We start from the raw sequence: 20,609 nt of genomic DNA on the forward strand, positions 1-20,609 counted from the left end.
GATGACCTTCCAGTTTATGAGTTTTATGCATGTTAAAACTGATTTAATACTCTAATTTATTTTATTATATTTTTGTTGAGAAACAAATTATTTCTTTGGGTGTTTTTAAATACTTAATGGATGTCAACGTGGGTCATTTTTATGCCTCAAAATATTCAGAATTTGAATTATTTATATTTTTTTAAAGTTTCGAATGTTAGGTTTATTTGTTTGGAATTTCGAAAATGATATATAGTTTTTATTGAGTTTAAAGTTAAGAGATGAATTTAATTAGATAGAAAAATTTTATTTTCCGGATATTTTAAGTAGTAAGCGAGAGTCGTTACAATCCAACCACTAGAAGTGATTTTTTCGCCTTCCCCAACACTCAAACCAAGAACCTCTAGGTTTAAGTACTTAAGTTCCTAGAATGTGAGTAACAATTGGGAACCTTATTACTTAAACCCGAAGGTTTTGAGTTCAAACGTTGGGGAAGATGAATAAAACTACTTCCAGGGGTTAGATAATGTTATGAGTAATGACACAAGGAAAAGTCCATGTCATTACACATAATGTAACTACTTTTGATGTAAAGGTGTAAATTTTTTATAAACAAAAAATCCATATAATTAAGATAATAAAAATACTTCATATTCTCAACTAAAAAAAATCATATTCATTTAATTAAAAGTATCATGAAAACTATTTTAGCAATTTTTATTTTATATATGACGATCATATCTAAATAAAATAGTATGTTATCTTTATCTATATTTTTAAATTTTTAAATGTTTATATTACTCATGACATAAAAAAATATTATAAAAATGTTTTAAAACTTTTTTAATTTTAATAATTTCACACAATCATTATTTAACAATTAAAAAAATAATATTTATTCTCGCATGCCAAAAGACATCAACGGTAGCCGTCTAGGACAATTATGGTCCGGGTTATGGACCATGAAGCCGTGTTCCAATTCAACTCTTATATTTTTTTTAAAATTATTATTTAAATAAACATTTAAATTAAAAAAAATAAAAAAAATAAAAAGTTTGCACTTGTATAATTATAACTATATATTATAACTATATAAGTTGCTTACGTATCCTCTTTCGATGTAGAGGAATCGGTCATTGTAATTTGCTTACTTTTACCTACTTATCTTATGAGTAGCGTTGCTAGATCACTAACTGTAACGACCCGTACTTACTTTTACATACTTATCTCATATGTGCAATTTTGTCTAGTTACTGAAAATCTTCTCGCTAAATAGTATCCCAACTGGACCTTGCCGTACGAGCTTCTGCTTTTTGAGCTGTCCAGAGTTTGGGTCAGACAAAAATAATATAATATAATTTATGAGAATATCTTTATTTTTTCAAAATTTTAAAATAAAGTGTTTTTTCATAACATATCTATCTATACTATATATGCATAAAAAGCTTTAAAAAATGATTAAAAATCAGTTTTAAATAAATTGTCAATTTTAATTTCAATTTTTTCCAACATAGAAACTCATATAAAAAAAAACGACTAGACAATGCGTGCATACAAATTGCTAGTTAAAATAAAATATTGAGAAACAAATCATGGTTAGCAAACTTCTAATACGTACAGCATTTTTCTAAATCTAGCAAACAAAGCCAACAGCAACTTCATAAATAATAATGAGAAATAAATGCCAACTACACGAAGGAGACAGAAACACGAGAATAGAAGAAAAAGGGAAGAGTCGCTAAAACTAAATTCAAAAAAGGAGGAAAAATCATCATCAAGAGCGGAGAGTGCCTTGTTTGGATTAGATGATTGATGGATTGTCCATGTACGGAATCTCCTTATCCATACACACTGCAAAATTATAATATTTTTACTTATTATTCAGAAACAAACCTCTTTATTATCACATTAATTAATTAATAAATAAATAAAAATAAAATAAATCATGACCCCACATAAAGCAAATAATTTGTATGACATACAATTTTTTTACCTTATTTCCTTCAACATTTTGTTATTAAATTACTATTATCTTGATTTGTAAGCTTTACCATAAAATATATTTTAAAGGATAAAATATAATAAATTATATGCATGTACATATATATGTTTGTTTGTGTGCGCGCGCTTGCTTGATGTGAATTGGAATTTTTAAAAAAAGTTTGTGCTGACAGAACATGTCGTGTCTTGAACAAGGTATGTCGAATCATACCGCCTATGAGAATACCAACTAATCACAGGATAACATATCATTTACTTGTTTACACCAGATTTCCAATTCGGTTATAAAGTAAACCAGTAGAATTCAAGAGTAGATTAACAAACAAAAGCCATTAAAATCTTTTAAATTCGAGACCATCGTGTATTGATTGATGTAAACCGAAAAAGTCTGGTCGGCAAACTTATGGAACCAGATCTATTCGGGGTGCCATTTAAACTTCAGTTTGTCAGCTATATCTAGTTCGATCTCAAAGCGTAGTTTTCAATGTGAGTTTGTTAGCTAATTAATATTCCTCCAAAAAATTTCTAGATTTTAGTGATAATTGCTTGTCAAACTAGCGGTTTAAAGTTATGAGCCCGCGCGCTCAGGGACTTCGAAGGCCAAGAGATTGCGAAACATGGATCGGACCGCCGTAGAAATATGCGTGACATGAATAGGTCAACGGTGAACTCAGTGCAATGTCACACACAACAGCACTAACCCACAATGTTCCAGCTTCAGACAACATAAGTTTACCTTTTGCTTTGGAAACCTCTTAGCTATTGTTTCGCACTTGTTGGAACAAATATCGTGTTTGTACATCTACTCTTAATCTAAAAACCGCTAAGAATTGATATACAAATTTCGGGTTTCAATAACTACTGAATTCTAACGCCACTTACATATAGGTTGATGGGCTCCTTTATTATCGAAAGAGCATACGTCACATATATATGTAAAATATGTTTCGTTATTTAATGTTTTATAAGGTTGGGTAGTGTAAATTTAGAAAGCATAATTTACTTAACTATAATATGATAAATCTTGAATTAGGGGTGTCAATCGGGTCGGGTGGATCGGGTTTAATGTCGAAATTTCGTTTTTTTTCAACCCGAACCCGAAGCAACCCGAACACGAACCCGTCTAACACGACTCAACCCATCTAATCCGAATTTTATTTATTTTTTAAAAAAATTAATGAAAAAAATTCAAAAAAATAAAAAAAAATAATATTTTAATTTAAACACATAATAACAAAATTTTCGATTTAAATTCGAAAGTTTAATTGTAAAAAATTAAAAGTATATTTACTAAATCAAATAAACAATTATTAAAAAAATAAAAAATATACAACATATATTTTAAATGATGAAAATTTATCATATAAATATATAATAAATTTTGTTCAAACATACAACATATAAAAATATAGGTAATATTTTCAAAAAAAAAAAATTTCGGGTCAACCCGCGACCCAACCCGAAACCCGTCTAACCTTGCACTAACCCGAACCCACCCAACCCCAACCCGAAAACCCCAATCCGAACCTGATTTTTTTTTCGTGTCGGGTTGACGGATCGTGTTGTATTTTGATACCCCTATCTTGAATTAACTTTTAGCATGGTGAAAAGGTAAATTGAGTGAAAATGAACAAAAAAACACGAAATTTGACGGAAATATTTTCTGGAAAACGCGGTGGAATTGTGTTGTTTTTAATCAGGAAAAGAAAATAACATGGTTTTGAAAATAAACCCACATGACCTAGGTCTTCTTCTTGCGCCCCAACCTCTTATTTTCGAAATGATATTTGGTCATGCTAATCCAAACTGGAATCGGATATAGCGACACGAGATAAACTCGGAACACTAGTCTTAGTTCACAAGATCAAGAATCGAAACCTTCGAGAACAAGAATCGAAACCCTGTTTTCTTACAAATGAAATCGAGATCATTGTCACTCAAACCAAGGAATGAAAATGATATGTTTAAATCACGGCTTGTAGTTTATCGATTGAGAATAAAAGGGCCCACTCGTTTGTCCTTTAAAATCGTACCGTACACCCATCATGACAATATTAGGACCTTGTACTTGTTCGACCATTTTGTTCAAACATGTATATACTTCTAATTATACTTGTAAATTCATATTATACTTTTTACCATACTAGACATCTACTGAATTAGGAAAATATTTTTGGTTGAATTGGTCTGAGCCTATACTTTAGTGGTGTCAAAATAAGACACGACCCATCAACCCGACACGGTTCAATCCGAAAAAAATCAAGTTCGGGTTTGAAGTTTTCGGGTTGAGATCAGATCGAGTTGGACCTCATAACTGACCCGAAAAAAGTCAACCCGAGTAAACAAAATTTTGAGTCAACCCGGGTTGACCCGAAAATTTAAAATTTTTTTTAAATAATTAATAAATATTGCCTATATAAAATCTTTATTGTATATTTATATAATAAATTTTCATACTTTAATATTTATTTTGAACATTTTTTATTTTTTCAACAATTGTTTATTTGATTTAATAAATATATTTTATTTTTCTACAATTAGACTTTCAAATTTAAATCATATATACGAGGGTGATATCGTTATTATGTGCTTAAATTAAAATATATATATATTTTAAATTTTATTTAATTTTCTTCTAAAAAAATTTTTAAATTCAAAATCGAGTTGATCGGGTTCGGATTCGGGTTCGGGTTCGGATTCGCTCGGGTTTAGGTTGGGTTCGGGTTGAGCAATTTTTGAATAGTATTATTTCTCAACCCGATCCAACCCACCTGAATTGACACCTTTACTACACCTAAAGCAAAAGGTTCCGCAATGTTGGTGCGAATCATTATCAAATGTTCATAATACCTAACTCGTATCAAATAATTATATTTAATATCATCGAGTGTGTAAAATATGATTCAACACAGAAAGAGAGAAAAATATAATAATCAACTAAAGCCAAATATCGTAGATACAAGTTTCCATAAATAATTCAAGCAGGTGATCAGGACTCACAAGTAAAAGAAATATCAGCACTGCAACTGAATAATGCTAACAAAGACGAGTATTTTTGGCCAAATGCACAAAAAAAATATCAAGAATAACAAACGCATCAAGCAAGAGGAAAAACAAATAAGCAAGCAAGTAAACTTTGAGGTGGAAAAGTGGTTCTGTGAGGTTTATACAACCCATGTACTCGAAACTCTCTCTCACCGTGTAAGGATTTATGGTAGGAAATCTAAAGATTACCAAGCCAGATTAGCTAGAACCTTACAACAAAGACCAGAAACACTATTTCACAACCTTGCTGTCCTCGAAGCACTCGTAACAGAAAGGCTCTTACATGGAAAGGCAATTCTACGGCACTGACATGTTCGTTCACACAAATAGTGCATCCTAGTGCTAGTGTCGGAATGTCCTCCCACATCATATTAACATGTGACACGGGGCTAAAGTCTGGTCATTTTAATATGAATTCACGAGACATATGGGCCGTGTACATCCATCCCCAAAGTGTAAAAAGAGTTCAGAACACCGAAGAAAAATAGTATGGGCATGCATCTTGTGGTTCTCACCCCACCGGGTGTAACACATCCAGTGGGGCAAAGTGTTTCCTACTAACCCCTAGGCTTGAGGTTCTACAAATTCGACCAGTGGACGATAGGTTTCAGACAAGTCTTGAGCATGCCTCCTTTCTGATTGTTTTCAGAAACTAAAAAATGGAATTCAAATTGGGGAGCACATACCCTATATTTTTTACTTTGTTCCAGTCAAGGATTGAAACTCACAAAGACTGCATGTGCTAGATATAAAAGAAAATTCAAGTTGCTGAATGCTTATAAAGCCAATTCAGCAAAGAACATAAGGCACAAATTCAAAACTAGAACAGAATTCTCAAGATATCTGAAATGATTCTTAAGCCACAACAAAGAATACATCTGATGTTAAAATAACAATTCAATAACCACATTATACTTTTTACCCCAAAACTCTACACTAAGAACGACCTTATAAAAAAATACCAAGCTAAGAAAACTATCTCACGACAATCATAATTCATAACTAGCTCGTCAATCCAGGCAGTAACTCAAGCAGTATCTGATAAAAAAATGGACCAATCTATGAAGTATCATTCTTAAGGCCTCGCCCTCATACTAATTGATAAGCGCGATTTTTGCACTTAAATTATCCTATGATTTCACATGTATTAGGCTAGTTGTTGAGTGGATTTACGCGTTTTGGAAGTAGATATGTCGTTTGGAGGAATCAAGCCGTAGCACACAACTTACGACTGAAAGGGAGTGAAAAATAATGGAAACGATGAGCCGAGAAAAGAAACCAAGTCCAAGCTGCAAGAATGAAGGTGCATGACAGTAACAGGCGCGCAGCTGCACGATATCCTTGCGCAACCTCGCGCCCGAGCTCTGAAATCGAAGCAGAACACAGCGCACAGCTGCGCGGTTTCCTCGCGCAGCTGCGCTGACACGATGAAGCAGCGCAGCACAGGAAGAGGCGCGCTGGTTGTCGCGCAGACGCGCGGCCCGAAGAAGATGCACACAGAACAGAACTGTGCGCCGTGCGATGCAGACCTGTAGAACTAGAACTCTCGAATTTGCGGGCTTTTCACGTATATAAAAAGACGAAACACTAGCCTCACACAAAAAAAAACAGAGAGAAGGAAGCCGCATACCACACAAAATACAGAGGGCGAGAAACGTGAAGAACAAAGAGTGAGGAACGAAGACGAAGAGCGCATCTTCCTGGGACGGAGTCGCAAATTCGGACTCGATCTTTCTCCTTCTTTTCCTCTTCGTTTCTATTTGATTAGTTGATGTTGAGAAACATGATCTATTATCGTTGTTATTGCGTCATGAACTAATTTAATTATCTAGGAGACAACGTAGTTTGGTTGAAACTATTTTTTTAATCATTGATTTATATATTCAATTTACTTCTTGGTTTATTTGTGTTTTCTTAAATTGACTGGGTTCATTTACTTGATAACTAATTGAATTGAGATATTTATTTGAAATCTATCACTTGAATGAGAGGATTTTAGATAGGATCGTAGGAAAATACATCGTTGGTATGATAGAATTCGGGAGGTCTATAACTCCATTGAAGCCCTTGAAAGGATTATTGTGCAATTTAAATTATTTGATATTTGATTCTTAATAGGGATATTGAAATTGATATTAGATTATTATTTTCTACTTATCACTTGGGAAAGAGGGTAGTAAGAATTGAGAATTCTTGGTTAGTAAACATGTTGAACTTATGATTATAGATGTCAATACTAGTTAAATATAGTAGACACCAAGTGAAATCACATCTGTAGATACTCTCTCATTGATTTTCCAGTATTTGTGCGCTAGAATTTATTTTATTTGTTAGTTAATAATCAAATTACATCCTTATTTAATTCTTTAAATAAAGTGAGACTATTCTAATTACGGTATTTAATATAATTTTAAATATTCACTCAATGTGAGATTGATATTCGTACTCAATCTAGTACTAAACCATGACATCGTACACTTGCGGGTAAGCAAATCGTGGAACACTAATGCTAGCGTCCCAATCAACAAAACAGAATCTAAAGGGAAACAATAATTGCTACACATCTGTTACCAGCCAATCTCAAGTTTCTGCTAATAAGGAGAATGCTGGGAGGGACAATCTTGAAGTTACTTAGCTACACAAATCATTACTCGCATGAAGGCAATCCTATTTTACACTAAAATGATCTGGCTAAATTCCGTTGACCTATAAATGAAGATACTCAATCCAAATAACCAGCTCGAGTCAGAGTTAATGCAGGTAAGATACCGAGCTAAATATTCAATCACTAAGAGTATCCACAATCTAAAAGCCGCATTGCTCCCTGCAGTTTCTTGGTCCGAAAATTACATATCTTACAAAAATCGAAAATGCTTATTAGTTCCCTCTAAAGCAACTTACCACCACTACAGCTATAACTCACAGAAGTTATCATGAAGAAAATTTCACATGAACTTGGACTAAGCAGCAACACAAAGAAACAATAAAAAAACATGACATGTGCATGATTCAAGAAAATTAATGGTAAAAAAGAAATGCAGGAAAACAATCAAGAAAGAATTTAGTTCAGAGCGCTTAATTACCTGGAGGAAGATAAATGATCAATTACTCCCCGCACCCTGCCCAGGTTGATAACCAGATGGTTGGTGTATCCGAGAGAGAAGATTGGCTGCAAATAACAGTGTCGTCTTGTACCGCTCATTTTTATCCGCCTCAGTTTCAGTACTTTCCGGAACTGCCCCATATGGAGCAGTGTGAAGATGTTGGTCTTTATGTGTTGGATCAATACCAGAAGTCTCGGGAATATAAGGCTGTGTCTGTGTGACATCAATACCATGAGCCTGATTGGCGAATGCCATAGGATATGCCTGTTGCTGAACAACAGATGAACTATAGAACCCTACAGCCTCTGTTCTATAATCTATGCCATGAATGTTTTGAGGACTTCCTTGCTGATATTGCGGGTTAACTTGTGAAGCTGCAACTGTTCCGCTTTGCAGTTGAATCGCAGGAGTCATTGATTTAGATAAAACTTCTCCTTGAGATGGAAAACTGATATTGTGCTCATGCATTTGGCTGTATGAGCTGATCGGTTGGTGAAAATGGCTAGTCATATCTGAAACTGACTGAGTGTGAGCCTGTGGTGCATGTTGCAGTTGGGAGTTGATCTGGGTACCTAAATGTTGGACAGGCTGAACATGGTGGTCTAGGGCATGGAGTTCTTGCTTCCACTGCATAGCATCCATGTTTGGACCAGTAGCAACCTCTGATGCAGGTCCCAGCATAGAGGTTGACTGGGGTAATGATACAATTTGTGAACCAGAAGAACTAGTAGCTGGTCGCAACGAAGTTAAAGCAGCAATAAGTTCTGGTGTCAAAGCTAAACCAGCTTGGGAAACTATTGTGGAGGGTGGAACAGACGGTGCAGAGAAAGAATTGCTGGTCATAGAACCTGGAGGTTTCGGAGGTACTTTTGAATCCTCGGGCAAAACTCTGGAATAATCCACATTCAAATCCCTATCCATCTGTGGCATAGCACAATATCCTGGTAGCAAGGAAGAAGTTTTGTGCATATTCACATAATGAGGCTGGATTGATTGGGGATGCACAGATGCACTACTAGGGGCTTGTTGAGGAAACTTTAGAACTACTCCATAAAGGCGCTCTGGTCCAGAAACTTTGAGAACTTTAGTGAGAAGATCAGATGGAGGCACTAAAAATAAGGTAGTGCCATCATCAAACTTCGCTACCCCAGCCCTGTCTTTTGAACCCAGGTACCTCAGAAACTCTGTATATGGAGCAAAATCCTCTTCACTGTCCGGTAAGAAGAAAACTATATTAAACCCAATAGCTTCATCATAATGTTTGCTCAACAAGTCCAATCCTGTTCGTGCAGAACAGTTAACCACGTCAGGACTGCAAGAAAGAAAATTCAGCATTTAATTGAGATGTTGAGATTCATAAACATACAAATATACGGTATCCAGTAAAGTAAATTAGGTTCCAGCATTCTAAAATTGAAATTTTTTAGGAGTTGTTGAACATATGGAGTATCAGTTGCATCTCCTGAAAAGAAAATGGTAACTAATAACATATCACCAAGAAATATAATCAGAAGTATTCCAAAACAGTTCTGTCATGACAAAATAAAATGATGCACCAGTTCTGTTTCAAATTGGTTATATCCCTTATTCCTCAGTATTTTTACAATATTCTATATTTCAGTAAAAAAAAATTCAAAAAAGAAAAAGGAGCACCTAGAAAAACCAGAAACAAAGTGAATAAAGAGATATCTAGACTAACAAGCAAAGCAGTGATGTTATATTTATTCTTGCTAGCAAACAATGCAAGAAAAACACACACGACATCAGCAAACAATAAAAATAATGGCTGATATATAACACTTTGAGAGTCAATTAGCAACACAAACTTACTGAGGTAGCATTAGAGGTGTTTGGCAGATTTATAGGCTCTAAAAAACAGCTTATAAGTTATTTGCGAGTTTATAAGCTCTTGTAATTTGTTTGGTAAAATAAAGTTGAAAACAACATATATGTTGTCAAACAGATTTTAAAAAAGCTGAGATACCCCACCTTTTTTCTAAAAGATCATATTTTAATATTTCACTTCTCCAAATTTCTTTATATCTCTTTAAATCCCCACTTTATCCCTAGTTCTTAAATCTCAACTTTATCACTTTTTTTTATCGAATTTAAAATAAAATTTTGTTTTACCTTTTTATTATGACATAAAAAACAAAATTGTTAAAAGTTTTATTGAGTAAATTAGTAATTACAATTTTTAACATTAACAATTTACTTGCACACATTAAAATTAATAATAAATATTTTTTTCCNATATAACTTACATCGGCTCATAGTATTATATCTTTTTTGGTAATTTTGACAATAAAAAAATTTTATAATACCAAACACATTAACATCTTTAAGTTGTTTAAAATAATTTCATTCAAACACTTTAACAACTTATTTTTAAATAAGACCTCACATCTTATAAACTACTAAAACATCCTCTAACTATATAACTGGTTGTAGAATCAACAAAACTTGTTTCCGCGTTATTTACTTTGAATCTGTAGCAGGAAGAAGGCAGCCGACGTTTACATTACCATCTTTTGAAAAAAATAAACATGAGTGTTATTCTCCATTATACATATATGAGTCAGGCCATAACAGAACCATTTGGTTTTTCAGAGCCGGTGACACAACATTCATAATGAGTAAATAAACAGTGTATATTCTAGGAAGCTAACAAAAAGGTTAAAACCAAGTAGAACTACAGAACATAATAGTAGGGTACAAACCATCTAATAACCCAGCAATTGTCATGAAACCAGAATACATTATCTGATTGAATTATGTAAGAAAATAAAACGAAGAAACTTGCACTAGTTGACAAACACTAACTTTAGTAAGAGAAAATTGAAGTTGGATAATGCAGATACTATACTTACATATCAGCATCGAGCCCGTCTCCAATACAAACACATCGAGCATGACAAACAAGCGTTCCACCCTTGGCAATGATCCCCCTCCATATGCAGTCACTCTCAGCAAGACGTTGCCCCAACCCACCTACCCTTGTTAAAGAACCAGATGCTCCACCACTACGCGAAATCAACCCATATTGTTCGTGAAATGATCCTTGCTTTTCCACTCTTGCAAAAGGCAAAGCAGCATCAAACCTTGGCCTTTTAGATTCTCTATGTTGGCTATCATCAAAATCTTCCCACGCAGCAAAAGCAGATCTGTTTGGAAAAATCAATCCTGCTGGAGGAGAGGAGACTATCCCAGATGCGGGAGATGATCTCCAATTTGCAACCCCCATCAGTGTTTGAGAAGCAAGATTTTGTAATTTATGAATAGGAGCTGAGTCACTAAATTCAGGGCCCGGAAGTGCTGGGTCAAAAGGTCCATGAGGACCTAGGAGTGGTCTCAATGGTTGATGTCCAGGATTATTGACAGGTATTACAGGATGGTTAAGGCCAGGTATGTCCATTTGAACAGGTCGAAATGGAAATTCTCTAAGCTGTCCTTCAACTCCAGGATAATGAGGGATGTAATCATTTTCAGGACCAAGCTCTCCGCTGAAATACTCAATAGAAATTCTAGGATCATTAAAAAGCTTGCCCTGCAGCCCTTCTTTGGCACGTCTGGCCTCTTCAATGCTTCTAAATTCTACAAATGCATTATTCCCATCTGCAAATGTCTTTATTCTCTCTATCTCTCCAAACAGAATCATCGCATTATGAATCATATCCTCTTCAATTATAGCAGCAGGAGGATAGCTTATGTTCAAAATGTGAGTTAGCTGAGAGTTTCCATTTTGAGGTCCCACTGAAAGGATCTGCAACAGTGAAAACACGGAATTAAATTAAATAATATAGATCAATAAAAATGTTGACGTGGCAACAGTACATACAGTGGATAGTCATGAAAATTGTTTATAGAAACTAGATTTGTCCACAAAAATTCAACAAAAGAAATCATGTAATACACAACAATCACTCCCACAGACAGTATTGTTATCAAATGGTTATAGAAGTACCCAAATTCTTGTTACCGAACTTCAGATTTTTCCAGGCATTAAATGGAGACGAAGATTCTCATGATAAAGCAAATAGTCATTGAACTTGGTAATTACATTTTTCCGTTTCGATCCAACAAGACTTGGCTCAGAATAAATTTTCAAGGGATTTTGTGTCATCCAATGAAAATCAGAAGGCCCCATGCTCCTATTTGGAAACTGGCTATCTGGACCTTGCTCCTGTCTCATTTTGAAGACAAAAAAATGTTAGTAGAAAAAAAAATTGTTAGTAGAGAAAGGGTAAAAAAACATAATTTTACAAGACTCGAGGAGCACAACATAAAGATCATTTCACATTTTATTTAAGGAAAAAGAACTAGGGGCTTGACATTATTGCCCAGCGATAAGAGGTGATAACATCCAGATGAAATCCATGCAAATTTACATCCTACGTCAGACTTAAAAAAATCTGATTGTGCAGACAATTTGATGGTGTGGACTCCGTAAAATCCCACACGTGAGAAAAAAATTTAATACTTTGACCATAAATGATCACACAACTAAACCTGGCAATTTGTAATAAAAAACATGAGTCCAAATAATAGTTGAACCAAACATTGAAAACATCAGCTTACTCTTTTGGAGGAAAGTGACCTAAGATAATCCACGCGCAGCTGATCTCCACCAATCCGTTTCCCATTCATACCCCTCAATGCCTTCGCAGCATCATCCAAAGTAACATAATCAACATAGGCAGTATTTCGATCCCTGAGAAACCTGAATTCTTGTAATGTTCCAAATCTAAGGAACTCCTTCTCCAATTCGTCTTTGGAAATGGATTGACTAATTCCAGCCACCCACAGACTCTTACATGGCTTAGCCTGAAAACAAGATTGATAAAGAATTCCAAAGAATGATCACAATCACCCAGATATTAGAATAACAACAAGAAACAAAGGAAAAATCAGCAAAACCCCAAAAGAGGCGAATAAGGGGAAGATTCAATATTTTTCTTGTGGCTAAGATCTGGGTAGTACTGATCTAAGAAAATTGGAGGTTCACGGAACATTTATCAATATAGCAGTCACATAGTTAACAATTAAAGTCTATTATTAATATCATTAAGTCAAAACTGAAGTAAGCAGGTCTTGTATAAACGCCAATCCAAATTGTGCAGTTTAGTTCGGTTTTGGGTTTAGATTGTTTTATAGTTCTGCTCCTGAAAACCCCTAATCTTGAGTATATAGATTACAACAACGCAATGAAATACCTTATGAAATAAACAATGTTAATGGGTGAAATGTAGCTCCTACGAATTCTACAATATCGTTACAAATGCAAATACACTATGGGAGATAGAATTATGAGATGTTTAAAATACAGACTCATCATAGTTAATTATGTTCATACTCTGCGCTATTTATTCGATACCATTATATATGGCAGAATGGCAAGGGAGTAATCGGGCATCCTGCACCTACATGATCAACTAAGATTAAGTTTAAGCATAAAGCCTGAACCCAGTGAAAAAACGAGAAAGGTTGAAGAGTTTAAAAGCTTTAAATGCACATTATTAACAGAAGAAAAACATTGATTATTGTAAGTCAGTTAGGGTGGTCATTATTTATATTTTGACAGACTCATATTTCATCGGCACCTCCATCATTGGTTGCAGTATGATATAACTCTAGAGCAAGGATCTACTTGAAATTTATGCCAACTTCCAGGTTTAGATTTTACATAATTTTCAATGAGGGCAAGAATTGTATGCCTTCTCCACTCTTGAGAAATCAGTCAACAATTGACCACCTTTCCATGTCTCCCAGAACATTTTTAAAATTTAACACCTCCATTTGTTACTTCCAACTAATGTAATGCCAAGTCTTTTGGAGGTAATGCCAACCACTCTCTCTCTGGTGAAGTTTTATAGGGGCTGAACATAATTAACTATGATAAATTTGTAATTTCAAACATCTCATAATTCATCCTCCGTAATGCATTTGCATTAGAAGATGGGGCCGTGGATTTTGTAGTGTCTACATTATTTTTAATGGGACCCCTACCTATATATAAATATAAACGAGCAGAAACAGCAGATGGTTTTATAATATAGAGGTATTCAGGAATCAAACCAAACCAATTCAAATAGAAACTGAACCAACCTGCACGGTTTGGATTGATTTTTAACCAATCATTATTTGAATTGGTTTCTAAAATCAATCAAACCAAAAAGATTGACATGAACAAGGATACATACAAAACCAACATACATCGATATCAATTAATGTAAAACAAATGTGACAGAATCTGACACAACAGTAAAATATCAACACGAGAACCAACCGATTTTGCGAACTCAATTTTCAACGGATTCTCATGAAGAACGTAACCCTGAAGGCCCAGCTTGGCGGACACAGCACTCTCGATCTCTCGGAAATACACAAACGCATAGTTCCGAGATGGGTACAGCGTCAAGCTGTCGATTTTTCCATGATTTTCAAGCAGCGCTTTTAACTCTGCTTCAGTTACCGCCAAAGAAACGTTGCCTATCCACAAATTGTTCGACGGGGGGTTCGAATGGACACCTGAGGCCCAGGCAACTGGGATCTGGCTCGGATTCAGCACGGCTTTGTCCACTGGCGCCATTAAAATAAACGAGTTTCGAAATTAAACTACAGGGAGGAGAAATTGGTAGCAAATTTGGAGACTAACGAAACGAAGAATTCATGTGGATTAGGGTTGTGTATTGGGGATAGGGATTTAAAACGAGGGAAGACCCACGTGATTGGAAAACAGTGTGTGTGTATATATATATATATATATATATTTGATATCCTGCACACCTACCGTGCACACCTATCTAAGCACCGATGAGGTGTTACTCACTCAATGGATGTGATGAAATATAGAAAAATTGAGCTTCCAATAGGTAAGTGNTATATACACACACACACACACTAGGTAAGGGCACCTCAATTTAAATTGAGGTGTCTTACCCAGAGTTGTAGTCTTTCATATCTCATTTATATTTTTTTCGTGACAGACCTATAAATACAAAATTAATTGTCCATTAAAAAGAAACACTCATAAACATATATGTATTACCTTTTTAGTTATTTAATTTTAAAACTTTATAATAATCTTTCTAAATGTATATTAAGAAATAACAGCTTATGATTTTTTATTTAAGAGTTTAGTACATATTCCAAAACAAATTCAACTTATTATAATATATATCACTCTCTTAAAAATCATCTAATAACTTTTTTTGGGACTTCCAAAGAAAGTATAATTTTGGATATTAAGTGTATTTTACACTTGTACCTCTATTTATTAAGATAAATAACCTATCATGAACTAAATTTGAGACTCTAAACTCTATTAAATGTAAAAACAAATATACACGAATAGATTTAAACATCATTCATTTGAAAATTTCAACAAAATTATATTTCAAAGTTTTGATTCAATAGAAGTTTCGCTAGATAAATTTATTAGTAAAAAATTATTCATTAAAATAATTATTTTAGCAATTTATATATATAAATATATATATATATAAATTTCTAAAAAGAAAATTATTTTATATTTATGTATGTACTACACATGTGATTTATTTAACTGTAGTATATCAAACAACATGCTCAAGCAATATATTAAAATCACAACTGAGTTATGAAATATTACGTTTTTATGTACAATTAAACTATTTTAAAAAGTAAGTCACGGTCATAAACAAATAGTACAGAGTGCTTGTAGTGAATATGATCTGCTGTAAAGGAAATCTGAATAAAAGAAACCATAAATAAAAAGAACTGCAGGATCCTACTCCAAGTGACCAAAAAGTTTATATAAGCTTCTTCAGGTTTATTATTCATCATTACCTTAGGATGTGCCTCTAAAATCTCGGCCATCTTATGTGTTGTTGAGTTTGTTGTTGTACACGAAGATGCAGCGTCTTCATGCATCTGATGATCAGATATGCAGCATTCTGATGAAAAGGGGCATATTAGAGTTCTCTTATTTATGAAAAAATTCCTGATCCACAACCATAACCATTTCTGAGGGAGCCAGAAAGACAAATTGTCGCCAAAGGCCAAATTTACTCGACCTTACAGTAACCATGCTAAATGTTTCAAGATTTATCAGTACATAAAACAGAAAATGGAAGAAAATGACAGTGACTAAGACGAAATTATTGCGCCAACAAATTTGTTGAATCTCGATAACTCACAGGATTGAGAACACCCCCTAGAATATGATGCAAATTGCGAACAACTGAAATCAACTTCTCAGAACCACAGATGGATCCAGCAAGAACCTATATGCAAATATTCCAGTTTAACATCATGCATGTAACTCTAAAAATGTTAATTATACCAATACGTATAAAAGTGCCAAGATATCAGAGTCAACATATATCATTATGACTCCCAATAAATTTGGTTCCAAAGTGTAAAACAATATCAACACCACGAGCCAGTGCCTTCTGGTTAAGGGGTGTAACAAACGTCCCATCTATGCACACCAAGGCTCCTCTCTCGTGGTAAAGCTTTGAAACCAGTTCAACATCAACGCATCTCAAAAATGGACTGGTCAGAAAATCTGAAAAAAAAAAAAGAAAAAAAAAGAAAGAGACTCCTGCATGAAGGTAATATAGCCTCTTTTATTGAGAATGTATATAGAAATAAAAATGATTATGTGTCTAGTTTAGTCAATACACATGTCAACATATGTCTATAAATACATCACACATGTACTACTGTAGAGTTGGGTTTTTTTGTTCATGAGAATGAAAGCTTCCGCTTCTTGAATTCTGTTGTCTAAATTGGTATCAGAACTCAGGTTCCACCATTATGTGTTGGACTGCCTATAGTTAGACCACACATTCTACCCATAGTTGGGTCATTTGTAAACTTCACGATCCAGATGTTCATTCCTGGGCGTGAGGGGGTGTGTTAGTTGTCCCACATCAGTTGGATAAATAACCTGGAAGTTGCATATATGGACTTGGACAATCCTCCCCCCTTGAGCTAGCTTTTGGGGTTGAGTTAGGTCCAAGTTCGAATCTTAACATGGTATCTCTTTGCCACCCGGAAAATCCGTAATTGGTTGTCGTTGGGTTTATAAGGCCAAGTTCTCTGCTGATGGAGTTTTACAGCGTTATAAAGCTCGTCTTGTTGCAAAGGGTTATACGCAATAAGAGGAGATTGATTATCTTAAGACTTTCTCACCCGTGGCCAAGCTTGTTTCTGTCAAGTCCTTGCTGGCTATTGCTGCTGTTCGTGGCTGGTTCTTGCTTCAGCTTGATGTTAATAACGTTTTTCTCCACGGTGACTTGCAAGAGGAAGTTTATATGTCTCTGCCTCCGGGGTATTGCAGAGAGGGGGAGTCATTACCCAAGAATGATGTTTGCAGGTTGCACAAGTCACTTTATGGACTTAAGCAAGCTTCACGGCAATGGTTTGAAAAATTCTCTTCTACCTTGCTAAGCATTGGTTTCACACAATTACCAGCTGATCACTCTCTCTTCACCAGAACTCGAGCAGGTGCTTTTCTGGCATTATTGGTCTATGTTGATGATATAGTAATAGCCACCAACTGTGAGCAAGAAGCCTCAGATTTGAAGGTGTTTTTGGACAATAAGTTTCGGCTAAAAGATCTGGGCGTCCTAAAGTATTTCTTGGGAATAGAGGTTGCAAGATCAAAGCAAGGGATATCCATTTGTCAAAGGCATTATGCGCTCAAATTACTTACAGATTCTGGACTTCTTGGGTGTAAACCTCGGTCCACACCTATGGATGTTAATAAAAAACTGTCTCAAGACGAAGGGGAGTTGATCTCTGATCCAGCTTTGTATAGACGACTAATTAGAAGAATGATGTACCTCACAATTACTCGGCCAGACTTAGCTTATGTCGTGCACAAGCTGAGTCAATATGTTTCCAAACCACGAGTTCTCCATCTAGAGGCTACAATGAATGTACTTAAATACATCAAAGGGACAGTTGGACAAAGGCTGCTGTACAAATCAGGTTCTGATCTTAATCTGAGGTTCTTCTCTTATGCGGATTAGGCAACATGCTCGGACACACGACGGTCAGTCACTGGTCTCTGTGTTTTCCTCTGTGAGTCTTTGATTTCTTGGCGGTCTAAGAAGCAACAGACCGTCTCTAAGTCATCTGCAGAAGCAAAGTATTGTTCCATGGCTTCATCAACTTGTGAGATATTATGGATCATGTCTTTGATCAGAGACCTTGGTGTTGTTTGTAATGGACCAGCGGTGTTGTTTTGCGACAGTCAAGCAGCCGAGCATATCGCCTCCAACCCAGTCTTCCATGAGCGTACTAAACATATTGACATTGATTTTCATATTGTGCGAGAAAAGGTTCAAGCCGGATTGGTTAAAATCATGCATGTGTCCTCGCAATTACAGTTAGCCGATCTTCTCACAAAACCATTGTTGCCGTCTCGTTTTCACAGCCTGTTGTCCAAGATGGGTGTACATAATATACACGTTCCATCTTGAGGTGGAGTATTGAGAATGTATATAGAAATAAAAATGAATATGTGTCTAGTTTAGTCAAAACACATGTCAACATGTCTATAAATACATCACACATGTACTACTGTAGAGTTGGGTTTTTTTGTTCATGAGAATGAAAGCTTCCGCTTCTTGAATTCTGTTTTCTAATATCTTTTCAATACGCCTTCTAAGAAGAAAACATAATGAATGCATAAAAGCAAAAGACAATATCTACTAATACTAACATTGTTCTTTTCTAAAGCAGATTTCAGACCACCAATATCTGCAGGATCAATCACTGTGTCGTGCATTTCATTAGCATAAAAAAATGTCAGATCTCTTAGGTAACAATAGAGCCAAAATATTAATCTTGCCCTGCACTAAAAAATAATATAATCAAAATACTGACAAAATTAACGGCATTTTTCCTCTCTTTTTTTCTTTTTCTTTTATTTTTTTTTATGACAAAATAATCAAGAATTGGTTTAATTGCTAATGCAAGCATATAATAATCACAAATTTACAAATTTCGTTCGTGAATATTATTAAGTAAGAATGCCTTGCTTCAATTTTTTTAAGCCAAGGAAAAGTTAAAACTCTAAGTTGCCCACATTTTTCCCCATTAAAAATAATCAAATGATTGAGCTAAGTAGACATACAGTGATTTTCATTTTGGGAAGAATAGCCTCAATGAATATCCGAGTCTTCCTATAATAGTCGGTCATAGTCACCAGATGCCTTCCAGCAGGAACCAATGCCATCAACAGGGCAGTGCTAGCACACATTCCAGATGCCATCAGAAGAGTTGATTCAGTCCCTCCCAGTGCACTGTTACAATTTTTTATGGACATAATGTAGATGATGTGGTCCACCAGACCATTGTTTCCAATTGAATGCTAGAAGAGAATTAAACAGGAGAATTAATTTCACCTTATCTTCTCATCAGCAACAATAGTAGTGTAATTTCCATACCGCCCATATTCAAAACTTGCATGTCTTTTTTCCACATCATCCCTATTCAAAAATGGAGAATCAATTTCACCTTATCTTCTCCTCAACGACCTGCGCCACACCATTGTTGCTACAATTTCGTCGTGCTTTGTTGCTTAGCTGCCTGACGAAATTTGGTGGGAATTTCAAAATCATCGAGGAAATTCCGTAGGCCGACACCATGTCGTGCAGAATCGGATGCTTGATTTTCCTGGTGGACAATGCATAAGTCCGCGGGTAATCAGGATAAGAGCGGAACTCGAAGGCCAGAGACGCCATTGTGCAGCTGAAAACGGTCATTAGGGCTCGAAATAGAAGGTCAGCTGATTATTGAATATCGAGCAGGAGACACAAATCTTGCCTCTCCTCTTTATATGTATAAAGGAGAAAACCGAATATTGTAACCCCTACACAAGAGCCTTTTTTTGACAGCACAAACTCTTGCTATGTTGGAGAAAGCAATGTAGGGCATCTGTATTTTATTTGACCTGTAACCATACCAAAACTGGTCCATCGCATCTTATTCAGGCTTTCATATAAGTAGATAAAGTAAATTCATATCACAATCCTTGAGTGCTGCATATATCTCCACCCCCGAACATCTAACTATCTCCTTCAAACTCTGCACTATCCTTCACGACCCCGATGGTATCGCCTAGACTCTGCATCCACTGTCAACGCCACTTCTCTTGATTGAATTCATCGGCGGATCTAACCCGAAAAATGTCTCCAAATCCAAGTTCGCCTTTTACTCTTACAATCACTTCCTCCTTCCCCACTAAATTATTAGTCAACAATTTATCATGCCAAAATACCGCGAACAAACAAAATACTGGATATGCATTACTATATCAGTAGAAGAATTTAGGAGTTAACGAAAGAATCAACAGTGGTTAGAAGATTTGTTTCAAAGAACGAACGCCTCAGTTTGCGTTTATTTTAGGTGATGATGTGTAATGCTTTTGAGGTTTATATAAAAGCAAAAGGAAGAATGTTAAAGAGACAAAATAAACGAGGCAAG

At 35.2% G+C, this 20,609-nt stretch overlaps 1 protein-coding gene and 1 long non-coding RNA gene across 7 annotated transcripts; both read right to left on the reverse strand.

The window, feature by feature from the left end:
* Positions 1-1,581: 1,581 nt before the first annotated feature.
* LOC140960863 (flowering time control protein FPA-like) lies at positions 1,582-14,855 on the reverse strand. 5 transcript variants are annotated; one of them, XM_073419172.1, is made up of 6 exons: positions 14,416-14,855; positions 12,708-12,953; positions 12,190-12,312; positions 11,000-11,892; positions 8,109-9,441; positions 1,582-1,830 (listed from the first exon to the last, which is right to left on the reverse strand). In XM_073419172.1, the coding sequence occupies exons 1-5, from the start codon at positions 14,716-14,718 to the stop codon at positions 8,127-8,129; spliced, it is 2,880 nt and encodes a 959-aa protein (XP_073275273.1). In that variant the 5' UTR covers positions 14,719-14,855; the 3' UTR covers positions 1,582-1,830; positions 8,109-8,126. The 5 variants fall into 5 exon arrangements, 4 of the variants coding, with proteins under 4 accessions (XP_073275273.1, XP_073275274.1, XP_073275275.1 ...); XM_073419173.1 differs by lacking the exon at positions 1,582-1,830 and adding an exon at positions 3,781-3,881; XR_012172268.1 differs by lacking the exon at positions 1,582-1,830 and adding an exon at positions 4,862-7,446 and having other exon boundaries at positions 7,484-9,441.
* A 760-nt stretch (positions 14,856-15,615) lies between these two features.
* LOC140960947 (uncharacterized) lies at positions 15,616-20,323 on the reverse strand. 2 transcript variants are annotated; one of them, XR_012172279.1, is made up of 2 exons: positions 18,844-20,323; positions 15,616-16,677 (listed from the first exon to the last, which is right to left on the reverse strand). It is a non-coding gene; the product is annotated as an uncharacterized lncRNA (long non-coding RNA). The 2 variants fall into 2 exon arrangements; XR_012172278.1 differs by having other exon boundaries at positions 18,825-20,323.
* Positions 20,324-20,609: the final 286 nt, after the last annotated feature.

The sequence above is a fragment of the Primulina huaijiensis genome, chromosome 16, assembly GCF_012295235.1.
Source record: "Primulina huaijiensis isolate GDHJ02 chromosome 16, ASM1229523v2, whole genome shotgun sequence".
Lineage (NCBI taxonomy): Eukaryota > Viridiplantae > Streptophyta > Magnoliopsida > Lamiales > Gesneriaceae > Primulina > Primulina huaijiensis.